Source organism: Hippoglossus hippoglossus, chromosome 4 (genome assembly GCF_009819705.1).
Source record: "Hippoglossus hippoglossus isolate fHipHip1 chromosome 4, fHipHip1.pri, whole genome shotgun sequence".
Lineage (NCBI taxonomy): Eukaryota > Metazoa > Chordata > Actinopteri > Pleuronectiformes > Pleuronectidae > Hippoglossus > Hippoglossus hippoglossus.
The window spans coordinates 988,382-1,009,161 of NC_047154.1; the positions used below are offsets into that span (position 1 = coordinate 988,382).

General features: G+C 40.0%; 1 protein-coding gene across 1 annotated transcript in view; it reads left to right on the plus strand.

Moving 5' to 3' along the window:
* LOC117760781 (epidermal growth factor receptor substrate 15-like 1) overlaps positions 1–20,780 on the plus strand; it is a 31,829-nt gene continuing 11,049 nt past the window's right edge. Inside the window, 22 exon segments of the mRNA XM_034584090.1 lie at positions 1–73; positions 1,011–1,052; positions 1,193–1,282; positions 3,907–3,954; positions 4,361–4,456; positions 4,770–4,817; positions 4,820–4,837; positions 5,621–5,746; positions 5,923–5,982; positions 7,635–7,877; positions 8,644–8,801; positions 9,323–9,479; positions 9,846–9,908; positions 10,884–10,969; positions 13,332–13,341; positions 13,344–13,406; positions 13,731–13,892; positions 14,192–14,290; positions 14,292–14,390; positions 16,079–16,243; positions 17,936–18,041; positions 18,865–18,915. Of these exon segments, the coding sequence (XP_034439981.1) occupies positions 47–73; positions 1,011–1,052; positions 1,193–1,282; positions 3,907–3,954; positions 4,361–4,456; positions 4,770–4,817; positions 4,820–4,837; positions 5,621–5,746; positions 5,923–5,982; positions 7,635–7,877; positions 8,644–8,801; positions 9,323–9,479; positions 9,846–9,908; positions 10,884–10,969; positions 13,332–13,341; positions 13,344–13,406; positions 13,731–13,892; positions 14,192–14,290; positions 14,292–14,390; positions 16,079–16,243; positions 17,936–18,041; positions 18,865–18,915 (2,017 nt within the window). The 5' untranslated portion in view covers positions 1–46.

Consider the following 20,780-nt stretch of genomic DNA (forward strand, 5'->3'; position numbering starts at 1 on the left):
CGACGGGTTGAGGGAGGGTGGGTGCGTTCCCGCAGCAACAGGGAAGATGGCAGCTCTCACATCTCTCACCCAGGTAAAGATGCAGCAGTTTACAGATTCCACACTTGCGACTAGAGCAGAGCTAAGAACGCAGTACGTGCCGTTCATGACTCTGTGTTTTAAATGTGACCCTGAACCGGAGCCGGGGCCGTGAGGGGAGAGAGAAAGGAGCTCAGTCAGCTGGAGCAGGCCCGGTGCTGCAGCCTTACCGTTACATAGCGGCTCTGTTAGCCGCTGCTAGCCGCTGCTAGCCGTCGCTGCTTCCAGCTAACCGTGTGTCTACTTATCTGTGGCATGACATATATTTAACTTGCTGTTTGTGGCATAGCGCCATGGATACTATACAAAGTTAGGGACAGGCTGGCCTGTGCACGTACATGTGACTAAGTCCTGCTCAGTGGTGAGCTAGCAAAGCTTAGCTAGCTTAGCCTGGATGCCGAGGAGAGAGTGAGGATGGGTCTGGGAGGCTGGAGGCCACACAGCAGACTCTGTGCACGAAGCTGTGAATGATGCTCGTCCCAGTCACAAATAATGAGCACTCACAGCAGCCACATGTCTAAAACCTGCAACAGCCATGTGATATTGTAATGCAGTCATTTTGAGATATGCTTTTTAATGAGAGTGAATAGCGAAAAGCCAAATCTCAATCAGTATCATGTTTATTACCAAGTAGGTTTTCACATGCAAGAATACGGCCTGATAATGCATATAGAAATGAATGAATATTGGAATGAATGAATTAAAGGAAATGAAAAGCAAATGGATCAGCAAGTGCTGTGAGTATAAGAAGACGGATAAGCACAAGTACAGGACCCATAGGTAAAAGCTGCACTGTTTAAATGAAAGAGATGTAGAGCTGCACAGTTTGTGCACGAGTACATATGCAAAGTATCCAAGTAATAATGTAAGATAAGTAACAATGCATGAGGTTGACATGTAGTGTTGACAATGCTGTTTTCTTTCTGCCACAGTTGTCAAGCGGGAACCCTGTATATGAGAACTTTTACAGACAGGTAAGAGGATCAGCCGAAGCACATCACTGCTAAATCATAACGCTGTTTTGCTGTATGTAAAACAAGAACGACAGCTGATGAGTGTGTGTCAGAGGAAATAAAAGATGTAAATATGTGATGCTCCCTGCGTTTGCTCCAAGGTGGATCCAGGGAATACAGGGAGAGTAGGACCAACAGAAGCTGCCTTGTTCCTTAAGAAGTCCGGACTGCCTGACATTACACTGGGAAAGGTAGGTACTGTCAGATGCTACACTGCTTGTATTCTGTGGAATTACAGGGGTGGAGAGGTATGTTTGTTTCATGCACCAGTTGGGTGCAGCATGTGGACCTTTATTATTCTTGGTCGAGAAAAAACTGTCGAGAAAAAATTAAGTTGTGCTGTTAAAGATTCAGTGTGTCTGAACGCTGTCCTGATATCTTGGCAGCCCCCATATGCATGGGACAAACAGTATTTAAGATAAAGCTGTGTCAGTGTTTTTATCAGCTGTAGATGCAATGACTGTTATCTACAAGGTTGTAACAATTCGCCTCGTTTCGTTGGAAGGGGAAAGTCACTACGCTATTTTAAAAAGGAGCACGGGCGGACCTGTCCCGCTGTGTACGGCCGCCGCCGCCTGACAATTTACAATAAACGAATACTCTTTCTATAAGGCCGATAACCTTGTTATCGGCCCCATCACATATGAAATAATATATATATAAACGAAATAAACACAGAGATGTTGTATACAATGGTCTGTATTGACACCCAACCCAATCAAACCCACGTACCCCCTGGACGTGTGCCCGCCAACAAAGCTGAAAACGTGAACATAACACCACAATTTACACCAATCCCATACATCAATATTTCCCCAGCCCCCCGTTCATACAATCCCCGAACGTCCCAAAGCAAAAATGTATGCCGGTGTGGCGTGGCGAGATGCCGCAAACAATACCAAACTGGGTCCGCGCTATCCTCTCCACCTCTGAGCGGCCAGAAAAATAGTTCCGTCCTTGCGGAAATCCTTGCAAGTCCCCCAGGCAAATAATCCCGTTTTCGGAAGTAATCCCTTGTAGGTCTTCCGGACCGCTGTCGACTGGAACGTGGCTGGTCCTCTGCCGGCCCGCATACACCAAAACAACCCCCCCCTTGCCGTGCCGTCACTTCCCCTCATTTATCACATTTTGGTGTTAAAGAAACAAATACATACACCATAACACATTCAATAAATAAATTATATATGGAGATCCCTTCCCTTGTCCTTATACCTTAAGGCCTCTGACAGTTTGGGCTATGTACAGCACTTATAAAACATGTAGACAAAAAGGCACAGATTTATCTGTCCTCCCTAACACATTTCCTGTACATCAGGTGAACTTAGGTGACCTTTACAAGGTGTCACTTGGAGTGACAAATCCAGAGAATTGTCACAGTCTCTGCAGCTTTAAAGAGCAGTTTGGCATCTTTGAGTTCATTGTTTGGATTTTATGGCCCCTATAAATGCTACAGTAACTCCACTGTACGGTACTTAACTGCACCAAGCTGAAGAGCTAGATAATGAGCTGGATAACATCAATCTGGCAAAATAAACCAATTATTGCAGCTTTAAACTTTCTGTTTAGTGAGTGAAGTTAATGGTCTAAGTTTTCTTAAAGGATATTGAGCCAGACCCTGATGAATGTTCTTATGATCCTTTTGGTTAGTACGCGACAGCACTAAATAATATCCACACTCATTGAGTAGTATAATATTTGCTTCGTAGTTGGTATATTCCGCTTAAGGTGAAGCTTTTATGTAACAAAAGTGTGCCATTTTTAATGAGGTTAGTGGAGGCCATGCTATTGTCAGATGTGAGAGATGCTGCATGAAAACCTTATGTCCTAATGTCATACTATTTAGTGAGTTGACAGGGAAGACCTTGATGAAAGAATGCATTGAAACTTGCAGTATGTCTCAAGCAGAACTTACACATGACTTTTAAAATGATGATCTACTTTTTCCCACTGTCCTACTAGTCCATATACTTGTGGAAATCCCTTACCCTTTAAACACTTCATTCCATTCTGCTTCAATCATCATTTGTTCTTGTCACATCCTCCATTTCTTTAGGAGCTTGACATTTTTTCTCAGGCGGGTCTACCCTGATACAGTAAAGGCTAAAGATGCAGCACACAAGTCTAAACTGAATGAATGTCAAATCAATGTGCAGAGCACTGACTACTGTTATAGTCATGAATTGGAATTGAATCGTGAGGTACCTAGGGATTCCCACCCCTAATGCAAATTAATGTATGTATATTTCCACCGGACATTTTGACTGTTCATATTTCCCTGAAACTAGATCTGATACTACTAACCCATCTACGACCATGGATTGGGTGCATGCATGGTCACCTCCCTAACTAAGGATTTCCAGTTTTGCAGTATGGACAACTCTAAGAGTCCTGGTGCTTCCAATCGTCACAACAATTGAGACCTCTGTGCTCCAGGGAGCACTCATAGCTTTAGAAATGTTTTACTAATCCAAATCGCATCTAACTTGAGACTTCTGAAATTTCCTTCAAGTTCAAAAATAGTTCTGTATAATCTAATACTTTACTTACTTTATATTCTAAAACTTTGCAAGAAAAAAAAAGTGAGGTATTTTGATTAAAAATGTATATAGCCTTTGAGGGTCGCTGGGGAGCTGGAGCCAATCCCAGCTGACATGAGGCAGGGTCCAACCTGTACAGGTCACCAGACCATTACAGTAAATAAAATGTTTCAAATGATAAATTAATAGTTTTCACAAGGACGTAAGGATTGAAGTTAGAAAATGTATTTTTCTGCATTGTGTCTGTAACACTGTGTTTTTGTTTCTGATTCTTTTAGATTTGGGATTTGGCAGATCCTGATGGAAAAGGCTATCTGGACAAACCGGTGGGAAAACAGATTTCACACCCAGTGCTCAGACTTTGATGATGTGCTGTTTGCACAGAAAAATAAACAAAAGTTCACTTAATAAAATTATTGCTACTCTGATCGACAGTAAAACCAATGACATAATGAAACCAAATGTCTGTAAGTGAATGTAATAAAACTACCTTGGATGTGATAAGGGCCCCAAATATGTTGAGGTCAAACAGAAACTTCAGAGAATATTTGTAATTTTCTTAATATATATATATATATATATATATATATATTAGTTTTTTATATATAATTGAATAATTATAATATGTATGTATTAAGTGTGAGGAGAGTAGAATGTCTTTGGAGTGAGTTATCTCAGGTAGAGAATGTAAACGGTGCTTTGATAGGTACCACTGTGTGTTGTCTCTTTCAGGGGTTTTACGTTGCTCTGCGGCTGGTGGCGTGTGCTCAGAGTGGACAGGAAGTCAGTCTGTCCAGCCTCAACCCCACTATCCCTCCTCCCAAGTTTGTGAGTGTGACTTCCCCCATTAAAGCTCAAGTCTGCGTTTTTTGTGTTTAAAAGAAGCCAATGTGTTTTCAGGTTATTGACATTTTCATGGAGTTACTAACAAACCTGAAGACATTTTTAGAATAGGTTATATTCTTTCTACTCATAATTTGTTATAAATTAAAAGTTTCTGTCTTATTCATGTCATTATGTTCTTTGGCCTGGTATCAGAAGTTCACTATGATGAGCATGAGAGAATATTATGTGTGTTTTAATCCTGGAAATAGCTTGTGTGACAGTGCTATTACAGCCATCTCTTTTTGTCTGATTTCAGAAGGACACCAGTAGTCCGTCTATGAGCAGCACAGCTTCTGCCTCCACCGATTACATTGGGCTGTCAGGGTAGGTTCAGACACATACTTGAGACACACAGGCAGAAGAATTAAAGAGGTGTTTCACATTGGCTTTAAAAAAAAAAGGAAGAAATCCACATGTGTCATTTTAACAACATGTACAGTACAGATGTACACACAGTACGGAGTTTGAAGACAACGTTTTTGTAATGGGACATACGGCACTAAAGGTTCAGTGTGTACAATTTAGTGACATCTAGTGGTGATGTTGCATGTTGCAGCTGAACACCCCTCACCTCCCCCTCCCCTTCCAAACATGAAAGAGAACCTGTGGTAGCCTTCAGCTGTCATAAAAGCTCAAACGTGTTTAGTACAACTGTAAAAAATGGCGGTCTCTGTAGAGAGGCCCTGCTCCAGATGTAAATATAAAGTAGTTAAATATAAAGGGCCCATTCTAGGGTAAATAAAACAACAATTTGTACAATTTAGATGAAACACACTAGTGAAAATATCGCTAGTATTATTTTATATTCAATTACTGCCTATTGATCCCTGTCACCTAAATCTAACACACTGGACCTTTGAGTCTCTCGCACATATCTTGGTATTTTTCAAGCAGAGGCACTGATAACTTCACTACATCAGCTACATAATTTTAACTTGAATATCAATATAAATATCTGCCTCAAAAATCCATTGTTATTTTGTGGCCCTCTTATTGCAGTGTAGTCAATCCTTTAGTCTGTGAATGAGCCTGAGCTCTGCCATACCATCACATATCATATACACATCAGGTTGTTTTTACTTAACAGTGTGTGTATTTCTTTTGTAGCCGGAGGAGAAGAGTAAATTTGATGGAATCTTTGAAAGTTTGGCTCCAGTGAGCGGCCTGCTGTCAGGAGAGAAAGTCAAACCAGTCCTCATCAACTCCAAGCTACCTCTGGATGTCCTTGGGAAGGTATTTAATCCATTTCTTACAATAGATCTTGCATGGGGCTTGCATTATATTGAGCAAGGAATCGTTAGAGAACATTGGATGAATAGTAATGAAAATGAATATGTAATATTTGAGTTCTTCTTAGGTTACGTTGAATGGCCTCATTGATCCATATCATGCTTATTTCCTGCTGTTAGGTTTGGGACCTGAGTGACATAGATAAAGATGGCCATCTGGACAAAGATGAGTTTGCAGTGGTGAGTGTTATCATCGTCTTCATTGAACAAACTTAATTCAACTGTATAAATACTGGGTTGGAGCATCTATGCCCTCAGAATAAAATAACACAACACAACAACCAATCCTCATATTGTATGGATTATGCAATGTGTTAAGTGAAGATACTAACATTGTAGAACTGATCGTGTCTTATTAAACATGTTGTGTTTGTCTGCACTTGTGACTCAGATGAAGATCAGGTCACATTGTATTGTAGATTCATGTAGAAAAAAAAGTCATTCCAAAGATTTCTTATTTCTTGCCACTGTAGGCTGTGGCATTTAAACAATACTCAAGTGATCCTGAGAGATCTAATATTTGATAAGCAAATATTCATCCCACCACTACAAGACCACCATGAGCCTGAGCCGTTGCAATAAACTGTACAGGTTTTCTGCAGGGTCTTAAAAAGTCTAAAAGAGTCTCAATTGAATAATCTTAATTCTAGGCCTTCAAACGTTCTAAGATTTGTTAAAATATACTCAGTTTAAATATTGTTTTGGTAGTCTTAATTATATTTATGCAGTGTTTCCTTAGAAGTATTCTATCTATGGCGGTAACGGGGGTGCACATGCTCAAAGGTCATTCTTTCCACAACAAATTCCAAGTGACAGGTTCACAGACCAAAGAATGAATGATAAGTTCTAGCATCACAGACAGAACTGCATAACTGCCACGACTGCAGCTGAAACTATGAGTGGGAACATTTTAATATGGTGCGCCACAGTCTAGATAAATAATGGGAAACACTGGTTGGCTTTCATTTCAATTTGATTTTTATTTGTAATGTCTACTTGTGTTGTAGCTCTTTCTGAATAATACAAATATAAGCAAAATAAAACTACAAACACAACCAACATGGATTTGATCAGTGATCGTCTACAAACACCCCGTTCAGAATGTATCAGTACACTCTGCTACTGAGGGAAAGACTCTGGATACCTACTGTCTCTGCCTGTAGTTTGAGAGATAACTTAGTGTTTCAGGGGGCCAGTGGTGAGGCTGCCTCCTGCAGCTCCAGAGCCTGTCTTTATCTGACAGAGCAGAACTGCTGTTGTCCTCTGCTGCAGCAGCCTGTCCACTTTAAGGTTGGATGTGTTGTGCATTCATATTCTCTGCTGTAATGCATTAGGTCAGTACGGGCAGTCAGACAAGAAGGGCCGCTTCCTCTTTGTTCATTTGGCACCAAATATCGTCATGGATCAAATTTCAGTTTCCTATACCATTTATGCTTTCTGTTGCTGCCACATGATTAGCTTTTTAGATACGTGCATTAACATGTGCAAGTGAACAAGTAAACATAATGTAGTGTCCACTCACTGTATTTTCTTATCTGAAACTGATACAGTATCAGTCACAAGCAGCCATGTCATATAGATTCAGTTACACCTCATGGTGACTGGTATGTTATACCTCATTCAGTGAACATACAATCCATACAGCAATACAAGTGTAAAAACAATGAAATATTTTAATGAATTAGAGGAAAAAATCTTAAATATCTGCAGTATTTTGTTATCGTGTTATGGATTAATATTGGTTATAGAAAGCTTGTTATTTTTGATACTTTAAGTGACTGGGCCCAAATAATTAGTTTTATACAAACTAACCATGACTCCAAACTCCCCAGGCTATGCACCTTGTGTACCGTGCCCTGGAGAAGGAGCCTGTTCCTGCACTCCTCCCTTCTTCCCTCATCCCTCTATCTAAGAGGAAGAAGAGTCTGGGCTCAGTCGCCAGTTCTGTTCCTGGACTACCTGCCAGCCCTCCACCACCAAAAGATTCACTACGCTCCACACCCTCCCACGGCAGCATGAACTCACTCAACAGCACCGGCAGCCTGTCACCCAAACACACACTCAAGTCTGGACAGGTAATGCCACACTGATATACACACACACACAGTAGATAACTCACTGAAGGCAAATATTCGGTTTGGGGCACCATTTGCCTCTAAAAATAAAAAAACAACATTTAAAATATTTGATATAACAGCTGTAGCCTGAAAAATCTGGTACGCCTTGATTTTATGAGCAACAGTAGTAATGCATCTCTTTCCCCGTTAAAACATTTTTTGGTAGTTTTTCCTTCCTCTTGCTATGGTTTAGGGGAGAGGATGTTATGCAGATTCTAATATTGTACTTAAATAACAAATGGAGAGCATCTGATAGAAGAGTCCCATTTTAATGCAAAACAAAATTAATTCAAGCTGTAGTGTGATCCTTGATTATTTATTATTGACGAGGCTTGTTTATTTTATATTCAGATTTATTTTGGGACATTTTTATAGAATACGATAGATATTTTAAAATGTGTTCTTTTTTTACACCTGCTGTTTTAGTCGTGATTATCCCCACTCCAAAAAGACATTGATCATTGTTGTTCACAGAAAAAAATGCCACTTTGCCCCCAGATCTTTTAAAAATAGGTCCCCCAGTTGTTAATGTGTTGTATGTTGTAAATGTGCTGTAAAAACAATTTCTTGAAAAGAGTGGGGGCTCTATAGGAAGCGTGATCACCTAAAAAGACTAAGAACCACGGTGACTGGTAACAGTGCAGAGCTCTGTATAAGGCCAATCTGGATAGATTCTATGTGATCACAGCAACTTCCGACACAGGCATCTCTCTCTCTGTCTAAGCATTTGGTGAACTGGGTGGTGCCATTGTCAGACCGTGGTCGCTATGACGATATCTTCCTGAAGACTGATGCTGACTTGGATGGTTTTGTCAGTGGACTGGAAGTAAAGGACATCTTCATGCATTCTGGACTTTCTCAGAATGTCCTTGCCCATATATGGTAAAGTTAATATCTGCCTTATTTTCCTTCTTGGTTGAATTAATATTACTATTATTTTATTGGTACCACTTTCCAATCAGTCGGCTTTATAAATAGGTAATGTCTTGATATATTTGCTTTGATTTTAAACAGGTCCTAGGTCAAATTTAACACCACATCATAATTTATGATAAATCTCCTATTTATCAGCTTATCAAGTGCTTAAAGGAAACATGTTAGCAAACCAGTGGTTCCAAATGAGCCAAAGGTTATTGTCAACAAAGGACGTATAGGTTTCATTCATACACACTGGATATTAATTCAAATAAATGCAAGCCACAGTTGCTTTGACTTATGCTTTGCTACATATTTCAGGCACGTGTCTGCATGTTTATTGATCTTTGCAAATGTGGAAATGTTGAATGATTTCTGGATTTTCTTTCGATTTGTATTTGTCTTGTTTATCTCTACAGCGTGTTCAGTCTGCTCATTCAAAGTAGGTTTTCCAAGTTTGTCTGTTGACAGTCTGCTCTTTCCTCCAGGGCTTTGGCAGACACAAGGCAGATAGGCAAGCTGACCAGGGAACAGTTTGCTCTTGCTATGCATCTCATCCAGCAGAAAGTCAGCAAGGGCATAGACCCTCCACAGGCCCTGACTGCGGAAATGATACCTCCCTCTGAGAGAGGCACTCCAGTACCAGTACGTCTCGCACGCACGCACTCGCTACATGGTTCTGGCAGCACGTAACATTGGCCTACAGTTACACAGCAAAATGCCTAAAACTAGTGTGTCAATGTTTTAAGTGTTAAATTATTGTAGTTGGGCTAGTTTATTATGTTATTTTGTCATGTATATTTGTAATCTAAATAAAGTATACTTTAAACTATTAACAAAATAATTATTGGTATTATATGTTAACATTTAATCTTCACTATAAAGCATGTCATGGAATATCAGATACAATTTACAACTCACCATCTTGTAAGAATTGTCTCTGTTGACATTGGATGTTGCTGTTTTTATTATCACTGACAGTAACTGAGTCATTTGTGTCTATGGCTGCAGAGTATGTCAGGATACATGACCCCAGTGGGATCAGAGATGGCTGCTCTGTCTGATATGAGAAGGGTGAGTCAATACTTGTTCTTAACTCCTCCTCATCTTTCTCCTTCTCTTTGCGTATAGGGACTTAAATGAATGCAGATTTGTCTGCTACACATCCTGTTTCTTGAGCTTTACCAATTTCCCAATGAGCCAGATCTGCTTAATTTGGTGGAGGATAAGTTCAAGATGTTCCCCACGTAGACATGAAAATTATCCCTTTTCTGTCTTAACTCTTTTGCTACTGATGTTTCTACCTCTCTGCTCTTCCTCCTCTCTCAGGCTATAATGTTCAAGTTGTGGGTAGGTAACATGGACCTACAGTTTATAAGCCTAAATGCTTTCAGTGGCGGCTGTTCAGGCTGATTACTGGAAAGCATTTGCAAAATGTTCTTTCTCCATCCCAACAAATTGCAGTGACAGTGTCTGACTATGTCAACTGTCAACTGATCAAGGGAAGATTCAAGATCACATTTAGCTGGCAATCATTTCAATAACCAAAGCCAGACAGATCATGAGCATCCTGTGTAGTTCCAGTAAATGCAGGGGGACTCCAGCTTTAGTTTTGTTTTCAAGATGTGTATCTACGCTATTGGACATGTCTGTCATGAAAAAAAATGCTAGTGGGGGAAAATACTGAAGATCTGTTGACCCTCAAGAAAACTTTTTGAGTGTTCTCAAAGGGGGATTCATAAAACTGCAAATCCTGAATCTTTCCTCTCCATGGCAGTGGTGGCGACACTCCCCGACATGTTGGTGATTGGCCCAGCCCCCACCTCTGATTCAACCTCTGTGGTGCTCTTCTTATTGACCACTGGTTTTTCTCCCATCCTGTCTTTACCTATTTCTCCTTCCTTTTGCCTTGTCTGCCATGGCTCAGTTGGTGCCATTTCATCATCCAACTGACTTCAACAAATATGGTTTACTTTGCCAACCTGCTGTCTTTTTTTTGTCTTGCTCCCCCCCTCCTCCTACTCTGTCTGCTCACCTCTTGCTCTACAGGACAGCTCCAGCTCAGTGGGATCAGGGGAGTCCACTGGCATCAAGGAGTTGGATGACATCAGCCAGGAAATAACCCAGTTGCAGAGGTAACAAATGACAGCAGCTAAAAAACAATGGAATGTAAATGCTTTTACTTTAACATTATTTTTAAAGCTGCATAGAAAATGGAAAGATATATTACAATAAAACCATTTTTATAGCAAGTCTAATTTAGCTAAATCATTATCTTGTAGCAACAGTGCAACCATTTGCAAATAAGTAGCAATTGCCTTGACATTAACAAGAGGCACCTTGGAGTTCAGTTTTGGTTTCACACTACGATGAATGTACTTTGTGATTCTTCAAACCTTTCACTCGAACATTAGCTCTCATTAATCCTCTCTCATCACCCTTTGCCTGACTTTGATCACTTTCTCTACTGCTAATAAGACACAGAGCACATCATGCATTGACTATTATGGCCGTGGTTTATTATTGTGTACCCTGAATCTGAAGTACAAAAAATAAGGTCAAATGAACAAATTTGAATAGATAAAATATATTTTTTATATTGCATTTTTCAACAACATGATTGAAGGATTAAAAAAGTATAACATGTTGACACCTGGTCAAATTTGTATTGGTGTTTCCCTTGTGAACACATAGTAAAATCTTCTGACGGGGTGCATCATAAGTGGACATTTAGGTTACATCCACATTACTTTGTTCTAGATTTAAAAGGTATCACTTTTCTATTTTATCTCTACTGAAGAGTTTTTTAGGTTCTAAAAAGGAGAATCTTCGAAATGCTGCGGGCCTGTTCAAGTTGAATACTTGGTTTGAAACTGAGACTTTTGTATACGAAGACGTAGTTACCTGAAAAAAGATTCCTGATTCATTTTTAACAGTCACGGCTTGACCACCACCAGAGAAAATACAATACATTGCTATCACCTACTCTCAGTATTAAGTCCATTGTCTTATTTTTAACATTTCTGTTCCGTTCCTGGTTACTTTTTTCTGTAACTAAGCAACCAACTGCAAATAGACTGCCCCGTTTACACCGGCATGCACATGACAAGAATGCTCATGTGAGATGCTTTTTCAGGTGTGTTAGTAGGGAGGTAGATTAATATTTCTGATACAAAGCTCCCACATGGACGGAGATTGCTTTAGTTTGAAAATTAAAATACATTAGTGTGGATGTAGCTTTATTGGTGCCATAGTGGTTGAAGAGTAATTGTGTAAATTAAATTAAATTGACTATTATTGTTCTTACATTTTAAACAAGGAACGTTTCCCATGTTTGTTACATCTGCAAACAATTTAAAGCCATTAATATATAGTAATTACTTCCTCAATAATTTCATCAGAAAGAGATATATGATGATTTTGTTGTTTCACATAAATTTTGTTTGACCAAGAAGCACAGTAGACCTGCTGGGACAACTTTATTTAAATGCTTAATAGTTGAATTAAAATACAATTTGAGCTAACTATAATGCTACATGGTTGCTCCTACTTACTTTTTATGGAGATCAACCAATCAATTCTACAAAGCATCAGAGTCTGATTACGCCAAGTACTAGGTCAGGTATTGAGGCTCAGTGTTAGTTATGAATGGGTTTAAGCGGAATATCCCACATAAAGACACGCTGACATGCAGAGATAGACAGCATGAAACCCACAGTCACCTTGGCTCTGTTTATACTTTATAAACATCCATCCATCCATCCATACATACATCCATCCATCCTCTTCCTTTGATGCGTGTATTTTATCAATTTTTTGTTTGTTCACCACTTACTCTCCATGCTGCGTCAGCACTCTTGCCTTTACCAGTGGAATACTCTAAGGTAAAAACACAAGCTACTGAATATCCATGGACTGGCATACTGTCAAATCTGCTGTGAGATTCACTGTGAGCAGTGGCTCTGAATGTCGGTGGTTATCAGTAGGATTCACACACTCCCTAATTTGTTCATTTTTATCACTTTAATGTTTGAGGTCAGGTTGTAAAGTTTGTTAAAAGACAGGTGCACAGTTTTTAAGTTTGTCTTAAAGTCAGCTGCCCAAATGAACATTAAAAAGGTTTTTCCTGTCCAAAACACAAGGGGATAAATTAGTACTAAAGACTAACCTTTAATTTGTATAAAGTAGACCGCTTGAGACTCACATTAACCTAAGCTAAATGTTGGAATATATGGTTCCATCCATACTACTATGTTTGTTTTTGTTTGAAAACGCATCAACTCTGCTACAGATGTGTCCGTCCCTAATACTCCAGAGTTTAAGAGTAGTTTGGAAAGTTTGGAAATGCTGCTGGCCCCGTTTTGGTTTGAAATCTCTGAGACTGAATTTTAGTGTGGATTTGATAGAATTCCAGTTCAGTGTTTTGTTACTCTGACATGTTGAATAGCAGTTGTCTGATTTCTGTCACTTATCATTATTTTGCTTATGTGTGCACAGGGAGAAGTACAAACCTTGAGCAGGGACATCAGGGAGACAGAGGAGGCCATCAGATATAAGAGTGCAGAGGTGCAGGTGAGAGCAACTTGTTAAATGGTCAGTCAGCTATTGTGGGAACATGTAATGTAGCTTGGTTTAATGTCTATTGCTTGAATAATAATTAAATCAATCCCCTTTCTTTTTTCAGTTTCTATTTGATCAATTTTGTTATTTTAAACATAGTTGTTGGTTTCGTTTCGCCTAGCATATAAAACCACATACTATGTTTCTACACAGGACCAATGGTTGTAGTGTGTTTCTAGTACACTTGAAAGCTTGGCTTGATCTGCCCATTTTTTATATAGTGAACCCTCATCCTTGTCTGGCACTAGAAGACTGTTTTAATCCTTTTTCCACCAGGAGATGCAGAATGACCTGGACCGAGAGACAGCCAGCCTGCAAGAGCTTGATGCTCAGAAACAAGACGCCCAAGAACGCCTGGAGGAGATGGACCAGCAGAAACATAAATTAGAAGACATGCTGAACGAAGTCCGAATTAAGTGCCAGGAAGAGTCTCAGATGGTGAGGATGTAAACAAAGCAATGGCTTTGCCACAGTGGCCATGAATAATACAATTTCATTCATGAAATGGATAATTTATTATTGTTAATGTTGGTGATTTTTGAATTAGGTTTTCAAAAGAATTTCTGTTCAGCTAAATACCAGAATTATCAAGAGGCCCCTGAGATGGTGCAGAAGGGAGGAAATAAAAATATCTGCATCCATTTAGTGGATGCACATGATGCACATGATTTCAATGATTAGATAACGGTTAAATCCCCAGCTTACATCTTCATTGCTTGATTCCCTGCTGCATCCAGATCTCCTCGCTCCAGAGTCAGATCCACTCCCAGGAGTCAGACTTGCAGAGCCAGGAGGAAGAACTGAGCCGGGCAAAGGCCGACCTAGGCCGATTGCAACCATGAGGAGATACAGCTGGAGCAGAGCCTGGCTGCTGGTAAGATCCAGCTGGAGACCATCATCAAGTCCCTCAAGGCCACGCAGGATGAGATCAACCAGGTAGGACACAAAGCCTGTGTGTGTGCATGAATCTCTGTTATCTGTCAACAGGGGGCGCCATTTCATTATATAATTTAGTTTGTTTTTACCACTAAAGTCAGTATTTGGTCCTGTTGTATGCTTGAGGATATGTGTGTTAGTGTGTTTGTGTTCTCCTTTTTGTTATGTCATTAGGACCTTCAGCATAAACTCTAACTAAGGGACCAGGAGACCTCATGGGGACCAACGTCTGATCCTAATGAGGCAAAACGTCATTTCTTAGGTCCTGGTCAAAGTTAAATGTGAATTGTGGTCTGGATAAGGTTAGGATTAGAAGCATGAAGTGGTCAAGGTAAATGTTATGGATACGGTTTTGTTTAGGCTGTCCATAATGACTGTTAGTAAATGCAATGTCCTAATAAGGATAGCTGTGCAAACGTATGTGTTTTTCATGTAGCCGCAGCTGCTCTGGTGTATCATCTGTTTCCCACCAGCTGCTTTTCACACACACACCTCACTAAATCTGCTGCAGCTTACATACACAGCTTGAATTTCGACACACATGACTTGTAATTGGTGCATGATTTAGTCTCCATTCTCAGGACATAAGATCCATTATGTTGAGCCCTGATAGGATTTATACTCTCCTGAAAGTAAAAACCTCATGACTGAGGCCTGTACTCGGCCACTGCTCCTCCTGCAGTCAGGAGATCGCATGGAGAGTTGAGAAGTATCCACAGTTGATTGTTTCCTCATGCTCTCCTGGAATTATATCTTCTGGGAGCAGTCATTTAGATTTTCATGACATGGTCCACCTAGACATTTTTATTATTCATAAAACCCCACATAAAATCTGCCACCCAGGGGTGTTCCAGCAGTTCAGACAGCTAAAGTGCATGTTATGTCCCAAAACCATCATAGGTCTGAATCCATGACCTATCTTGTATTACATGCCAGCAGGAAATGCCCCAATGCCCAAAAATCTATCTACTGAGAATTTAGATACTCAATAGGCCTCAGAGGTGGCTGTAAAAAGTTGGCGTTCTCTTTCCTAACAGAGAACAGCTGCTCTGCTCAGCTTGGATTCATGTGAATTGTCATTGTTTCATGGGGAAAATGTAAAATAGAAACTTCCAAGCGGACCCCTGTTGCATAATGCACCTGTCTATTCATGCTTAGCAACTTCCAAACTGCAGTTTTAAGGAAAAATTACTGTGGCCATCCCCTTCCCCCGAGAGAGGAGAGAATTCATTGTGCAGGCTTTGCATATTCTACACCTGGGTGTGATTTGAGCTGAAAGCATCTTAATTTATGGTGCTCACAGAATTGAAAACTTTTACTTAAAATGATGAAGCAGTTTTTCGTTCTTTAAACAGTGTCCTCATTACTTAATAATAATCTGGACCATTTGTCCAGTAGATCACTCCAGGGGACCAATCATAAATAGGAAGGTGTAACATTTGAAGAACTTTGATCCAGAATGAGATCAAACTGAAGTTCTCTATGAGGTTAACTGCTTCAAAGCATAGATGTAGTACTGTGATGGTATGGGATATCCAGGACTTTGTACAGAGCAAGTCACTGGTGAAATATAATAATGACAATAAATACGTGTGTTTTCAGTTTACTAATTTGTGTGTGTGTGGGTTGTCATTTTGTCATTAAAGTTAATAATTTCTTATTAATGTGTGTGTGTGTGTGTCATGCAGGCTCGCAGTAAATTGTCCCAGATCCAGGACAGCCAACAGGAGGTCTCTAAAAGCATCGAGCAGTACAACAGCACCTTGAATGGAACCCATGGAGGCAGTATGACTAACCTGGCAGACATGAGTGAGGGCTTCAGTGACCGAGAAAATGGAGGATTCCCAGCCATGGTGAGAGGAGCACAGGTCAGGATCTCGATTGAACTCTGCTTCTTCATTCCAGCGTGACTCATAACACTTGAATTATTATCCTTATTTAAACATTTCTCACACACAGGCTTATTGCCTGTGAATTACAAATCATAAACAGTACAAACAGTTGACAGCTGTAAAATTATTATTATTCAGGCTCTTCACATGCACGTAGACCAGACATTATCCTGTCATATGTTTATGTTTTGACCTGGTCTTGTTACCTCTGTATACCCTCCTCAGTATTTTAGTCTAGAAAACAGTGTATTTCTAGACTGTACAATGTTCCAATTTCTGTTTCTATTGTTCATAATTCTTCATACTCTCCTCGCCCTCCTCATAACCCTACCTATTATCATCAAGAAAACAGCTTACCAACAGATTACAAACTGCAGCATGCCAAATCCTTAGCTGCATTTGCTGTTATTTGAACAGTCTTGCTAAAGCACTGGTTCTTATTTCTCTCCCTGATCTACTGTTCCCTGCAGATTTGTCTTTAAGAGTTCCCCTCTGCTGCTCTTCTATATTTCACAGTTTAGCTCTGCTCCTATTCACTTTACTCATAATAACATCATTACCTTGGCTCAGTCCCTCTCACACCTGGCAAGCTGCTTTCATTCTTATTCAAGATTTCCACTCGAAACAAATCTTGCACACATCTTGCTGTAATTCCTTAATCTTTAGGCTTCTTTTGGTTCTAAGGTGTCCAATTTAAATAACAAAATGCACATGGCAGCTTTTATTAAGTGGAAGTAATGTAAAACAGCATAGTTGGCAATAGTTTTGAAATGACTGGGGAGTGTGTGTGTGTGTGTGTGTGTGTGTGTGTGTGTGTGTGTTGGTGTGTGTGTGGGGGGGGGGGGTGCATGTGTGAGTGTGTGTGCTTGTCTTTCTATAGTTATGAGGGCCAATTTTAGTTCAATACCATCATTGTGATGACATTTTGGCTAGTCTTCACAAATTCAAAGGGTTGTTTCAGTGTTAAGACTTGTGTGTGTGCATCCCATGTAATAAGGACAGGGATTTCTTGATTTTTAAAAAAAACTGAAATGGTGGCACATGGACATCCATCAATAATCTTTACTGCTTATCCTTTGAGGGTCATGGTGGGACTGGAGTCCATTCCCATCTGACATTGGGAGGTGGGGTACTCCATGGACAGGTCGCAAATAAATCCCAACATACAGAGATCAACGACCATTCATGCTCACGTTTACGGTCAATTGAGAGTTTTCAATTAACTTAATCCCACTCAGCACGTCTGTGGGAGGAGGCCAGAGTACCCAAAGAAAACCCACACAGACAGGGGGAATGTCTGTGTGCAAACTCCACACACAAAGAACCCAGCTGAACCAAAACTCAAACCAAGAACATTCTTTCTGTGAGTCAAAGGGAGAAATTGGAAAGGAAAAAGAAATAGAGTAAGACGCTGGTCAGAGGTGGAGATGGGATTGATATAACTGATGTCTTTCTAGAATTCTTATGTCAATGCAGCCCAAAATTCTATGTCAATATATTGTCAAAAGACAGATTGTGTTTTTAGTTATGTCGAATACAACAAGTTATAATATACTTACACCTGATGTAGTGAAGGCGTTCATCAAAAGAAATGTTGTGACTAGACTTCTTCTTCTTCCTCTGTTTGTTTCCTTGTTTTGCTACTTACCACAGGAGGATCCTTTCAAAGTGAAGCCATCAGTGTTCAACAGCCAGCCTCAGGAGCTTCCCACTGACCCCTTCCACTCTGAAGACCCCTTCATAACAGACCCATTTAAAGGTTATCACCCCTCTTTACCTCTACACATTGTTCCCATCTATTAATCAGTGTTTGTCTGTCTGTATTCCTCAAGGTATTTATTTCTCATTTTCTGCCACACTCCTCCATCATCCATTTACTCTGCCTCTCCATTTTCCACATTTTTTCTATTTACTTCTCCCCTTGTGTTGTCTCGTAGCTGACTGTGTTTACTGTTTATCTATTTAAGTCTCCTTTATTCCAGACTGCATATATCAGGGGTCTTCAACATTTTTCAGGCCAAGGACCCCCAAACTGAGGGAGAGATGGAGCAGGGACCCCCTACTATATATATTATATAAAATTGTGTTTTATATTAAACTGGGCCTAGTGCCATGTATAAACATAGCTACCCTGTTATTGTGCATTCAATACTAAGCTATTCAAATAATACACAGGTTCATATATTCATGTTTTTATTTTAAACATTTGCAAGGTACAGGGTGGCCGTGCCACTGCCATTTATAAACATACATCTTGCATACAACACTGAGCTATTAAAATAATTCACAGATTCATGTTAATGTGTATTTAAAGACATTTAAATTTGTGGGGAAAAAATTGGTTGAAAAAAAAAAAATCTTAATTAAAAAAAAATTAAAAATTGTCTAATCAACCAAAACTTTTGCTACATCCCTGCAGTACCTCCGTGGACCCCCTAGGGGTCGCGGACCCCCTGTTGAAGACCTCTGGCATATATTGTTTTCAGCTTGAGTTGCTCTCTGACTATCTTATATGACTTCCTCCTCACAATCCTCTTTTTTTCCTCTTCCTCCACCTTCTCTGCTTGATTCCTTTTCTATAGGTGACCCTTTCCAAAATGACCCTTTTGCAAAGCAGCCACCAACGTCCACAGGTATTTACTTGGGTTAAAGAAGCTCAAAAAGTTAAAACACTTATTTACATTTAAGTATCCAGACCCTTTATTCAGTATTGTAGAAACCTGTTGGCAATATTTACAAAGTTAAGTCTTGGATAAGTCCCTACAGGTTTTCCACATCTGGAATTAGTATTTTTGCCAATTTTCCTCCCAACCTCTGTAAACTGCCATCTTTAGGTCTCCTCCCAGATTGTCTTGGCAGTTTGCTTCAAGTCATTGTTGTACTCAATGGTGAACCATCAATCAGTTGTAGTGTTGGGTCCAAACAGTTCTTCTTTTTTTTTCTCATTAGATTGGATTATCTTTTTCCTAAGGCTCTCAAAGAGTTCTTAAAATGCTGTGTGACAAACTTCAAGTGGGCCGCCTCAATCCTTACACTAAGTGGCTTCTGCCAAACTACACTGTCATAAAGGCCTGGTTGATGGAGTGCAATTGAGATGCTGACTGTTGGTTTCTTGCTCACCTTTCTGACCATGGTCCTTCTTGCCTGGTTTACTCAGTATGTCCTGTTGGCCAAACACTGCTCAGTATTCCCCCACTTCATATACACATTTTTGTGCTTTTACCTTAAAGGGATAGTTCACCGAAAAATGTAATCCACTCATTATCTACTCCCCTATATGCCGGTGCAGGGGTGGGTGAGGGGTTTGAGTGCACAAACCACTTTTGAAGTCTCAGGGGTAAACAGTGTTGCATCCAAATCCAATACAATTGAAGTAACTGCTGAGTCCTTCTTCAAACATAAAACAACAGGAAAAAAACATAAATGGCTCCATACTGCTCCTGTGGTGTCATCCAAGTGTCCGTAAGCCCTGACATAAAAAATTGCCTTTGAAATATTTTTCCCACTCTTGAATGAATACATTTAATAGGAGTTCTCTCAACCACTCTGCACATTTGTGATTGTAAAGGGAATGAAAGTAATTCATACAGATAATCACAAAATATGTTTTATTTTATAGCTTATTGTATGATGGTGCTTTTTCTAAATTTAAAGTAGTTCAACAAATGAAAATTACCTAATTCTGGTACCCTGACAAAACATACAAGGAAAATGGTGTCTCAACCCTAGTAATGGTCATGCTCATATCTAAGATTGGCTTATGCTTGTGGTGACAGGCTTGTCCTCTGTTGAAGTCATGTAAAACTAGTGTGTGTAACTGTGACTTGTGTAACACTTCCCTCTTCAGTGATGGTGTGTAGTTTCACTTCTCTGGTGAGTAGATCAGAGATAGAATCTTTTTGCACTGCAGTGAACGTCACACCCAGATACACTGATCACACTGACTTCTCAGGCTCATTACCACAGTCAACAACTTGTAATACTAGGTCCATACTTTCATACTCATTTCGTGTAGAGATGTACTTTTTGAATAGTTTTTCTCACCGAGAAACCATTAACATTAACCAACAAGATTAAAATACAACATGATGATTCATGGATCATCACACAGTTGCAGTGCTACTGTGAACAGAGTAAAACAGACCTACACAGTATTTCCTACTACTTACCTAGACTGGCCTGCCATAGTCTAATTTGTTCTGCCACAGATGGTTATGAAACTGTGGCAGACTCAAAACAATTTTTTGAATACTTTTCACAATACCTTGTGATTTGCGCCTGGCTGTCTCTTGCTTACACTGTCTTTCTCTCCGTCTTTCTCTCTGTCTCTCTCCCTCATTCTCTGTCCATCGACGGCAATCTTGCGGCATCAGCGGGCCATCTATAAATGTTTTACCATCCTTGTAGGCAGGCAGACCTTGTGATAGTTTGAGCTGTACCTGTGTGCATCGTGTGGGGGGCCTGCAGTTCTCCGCATGCAGGCAGACCTCACCCCTCA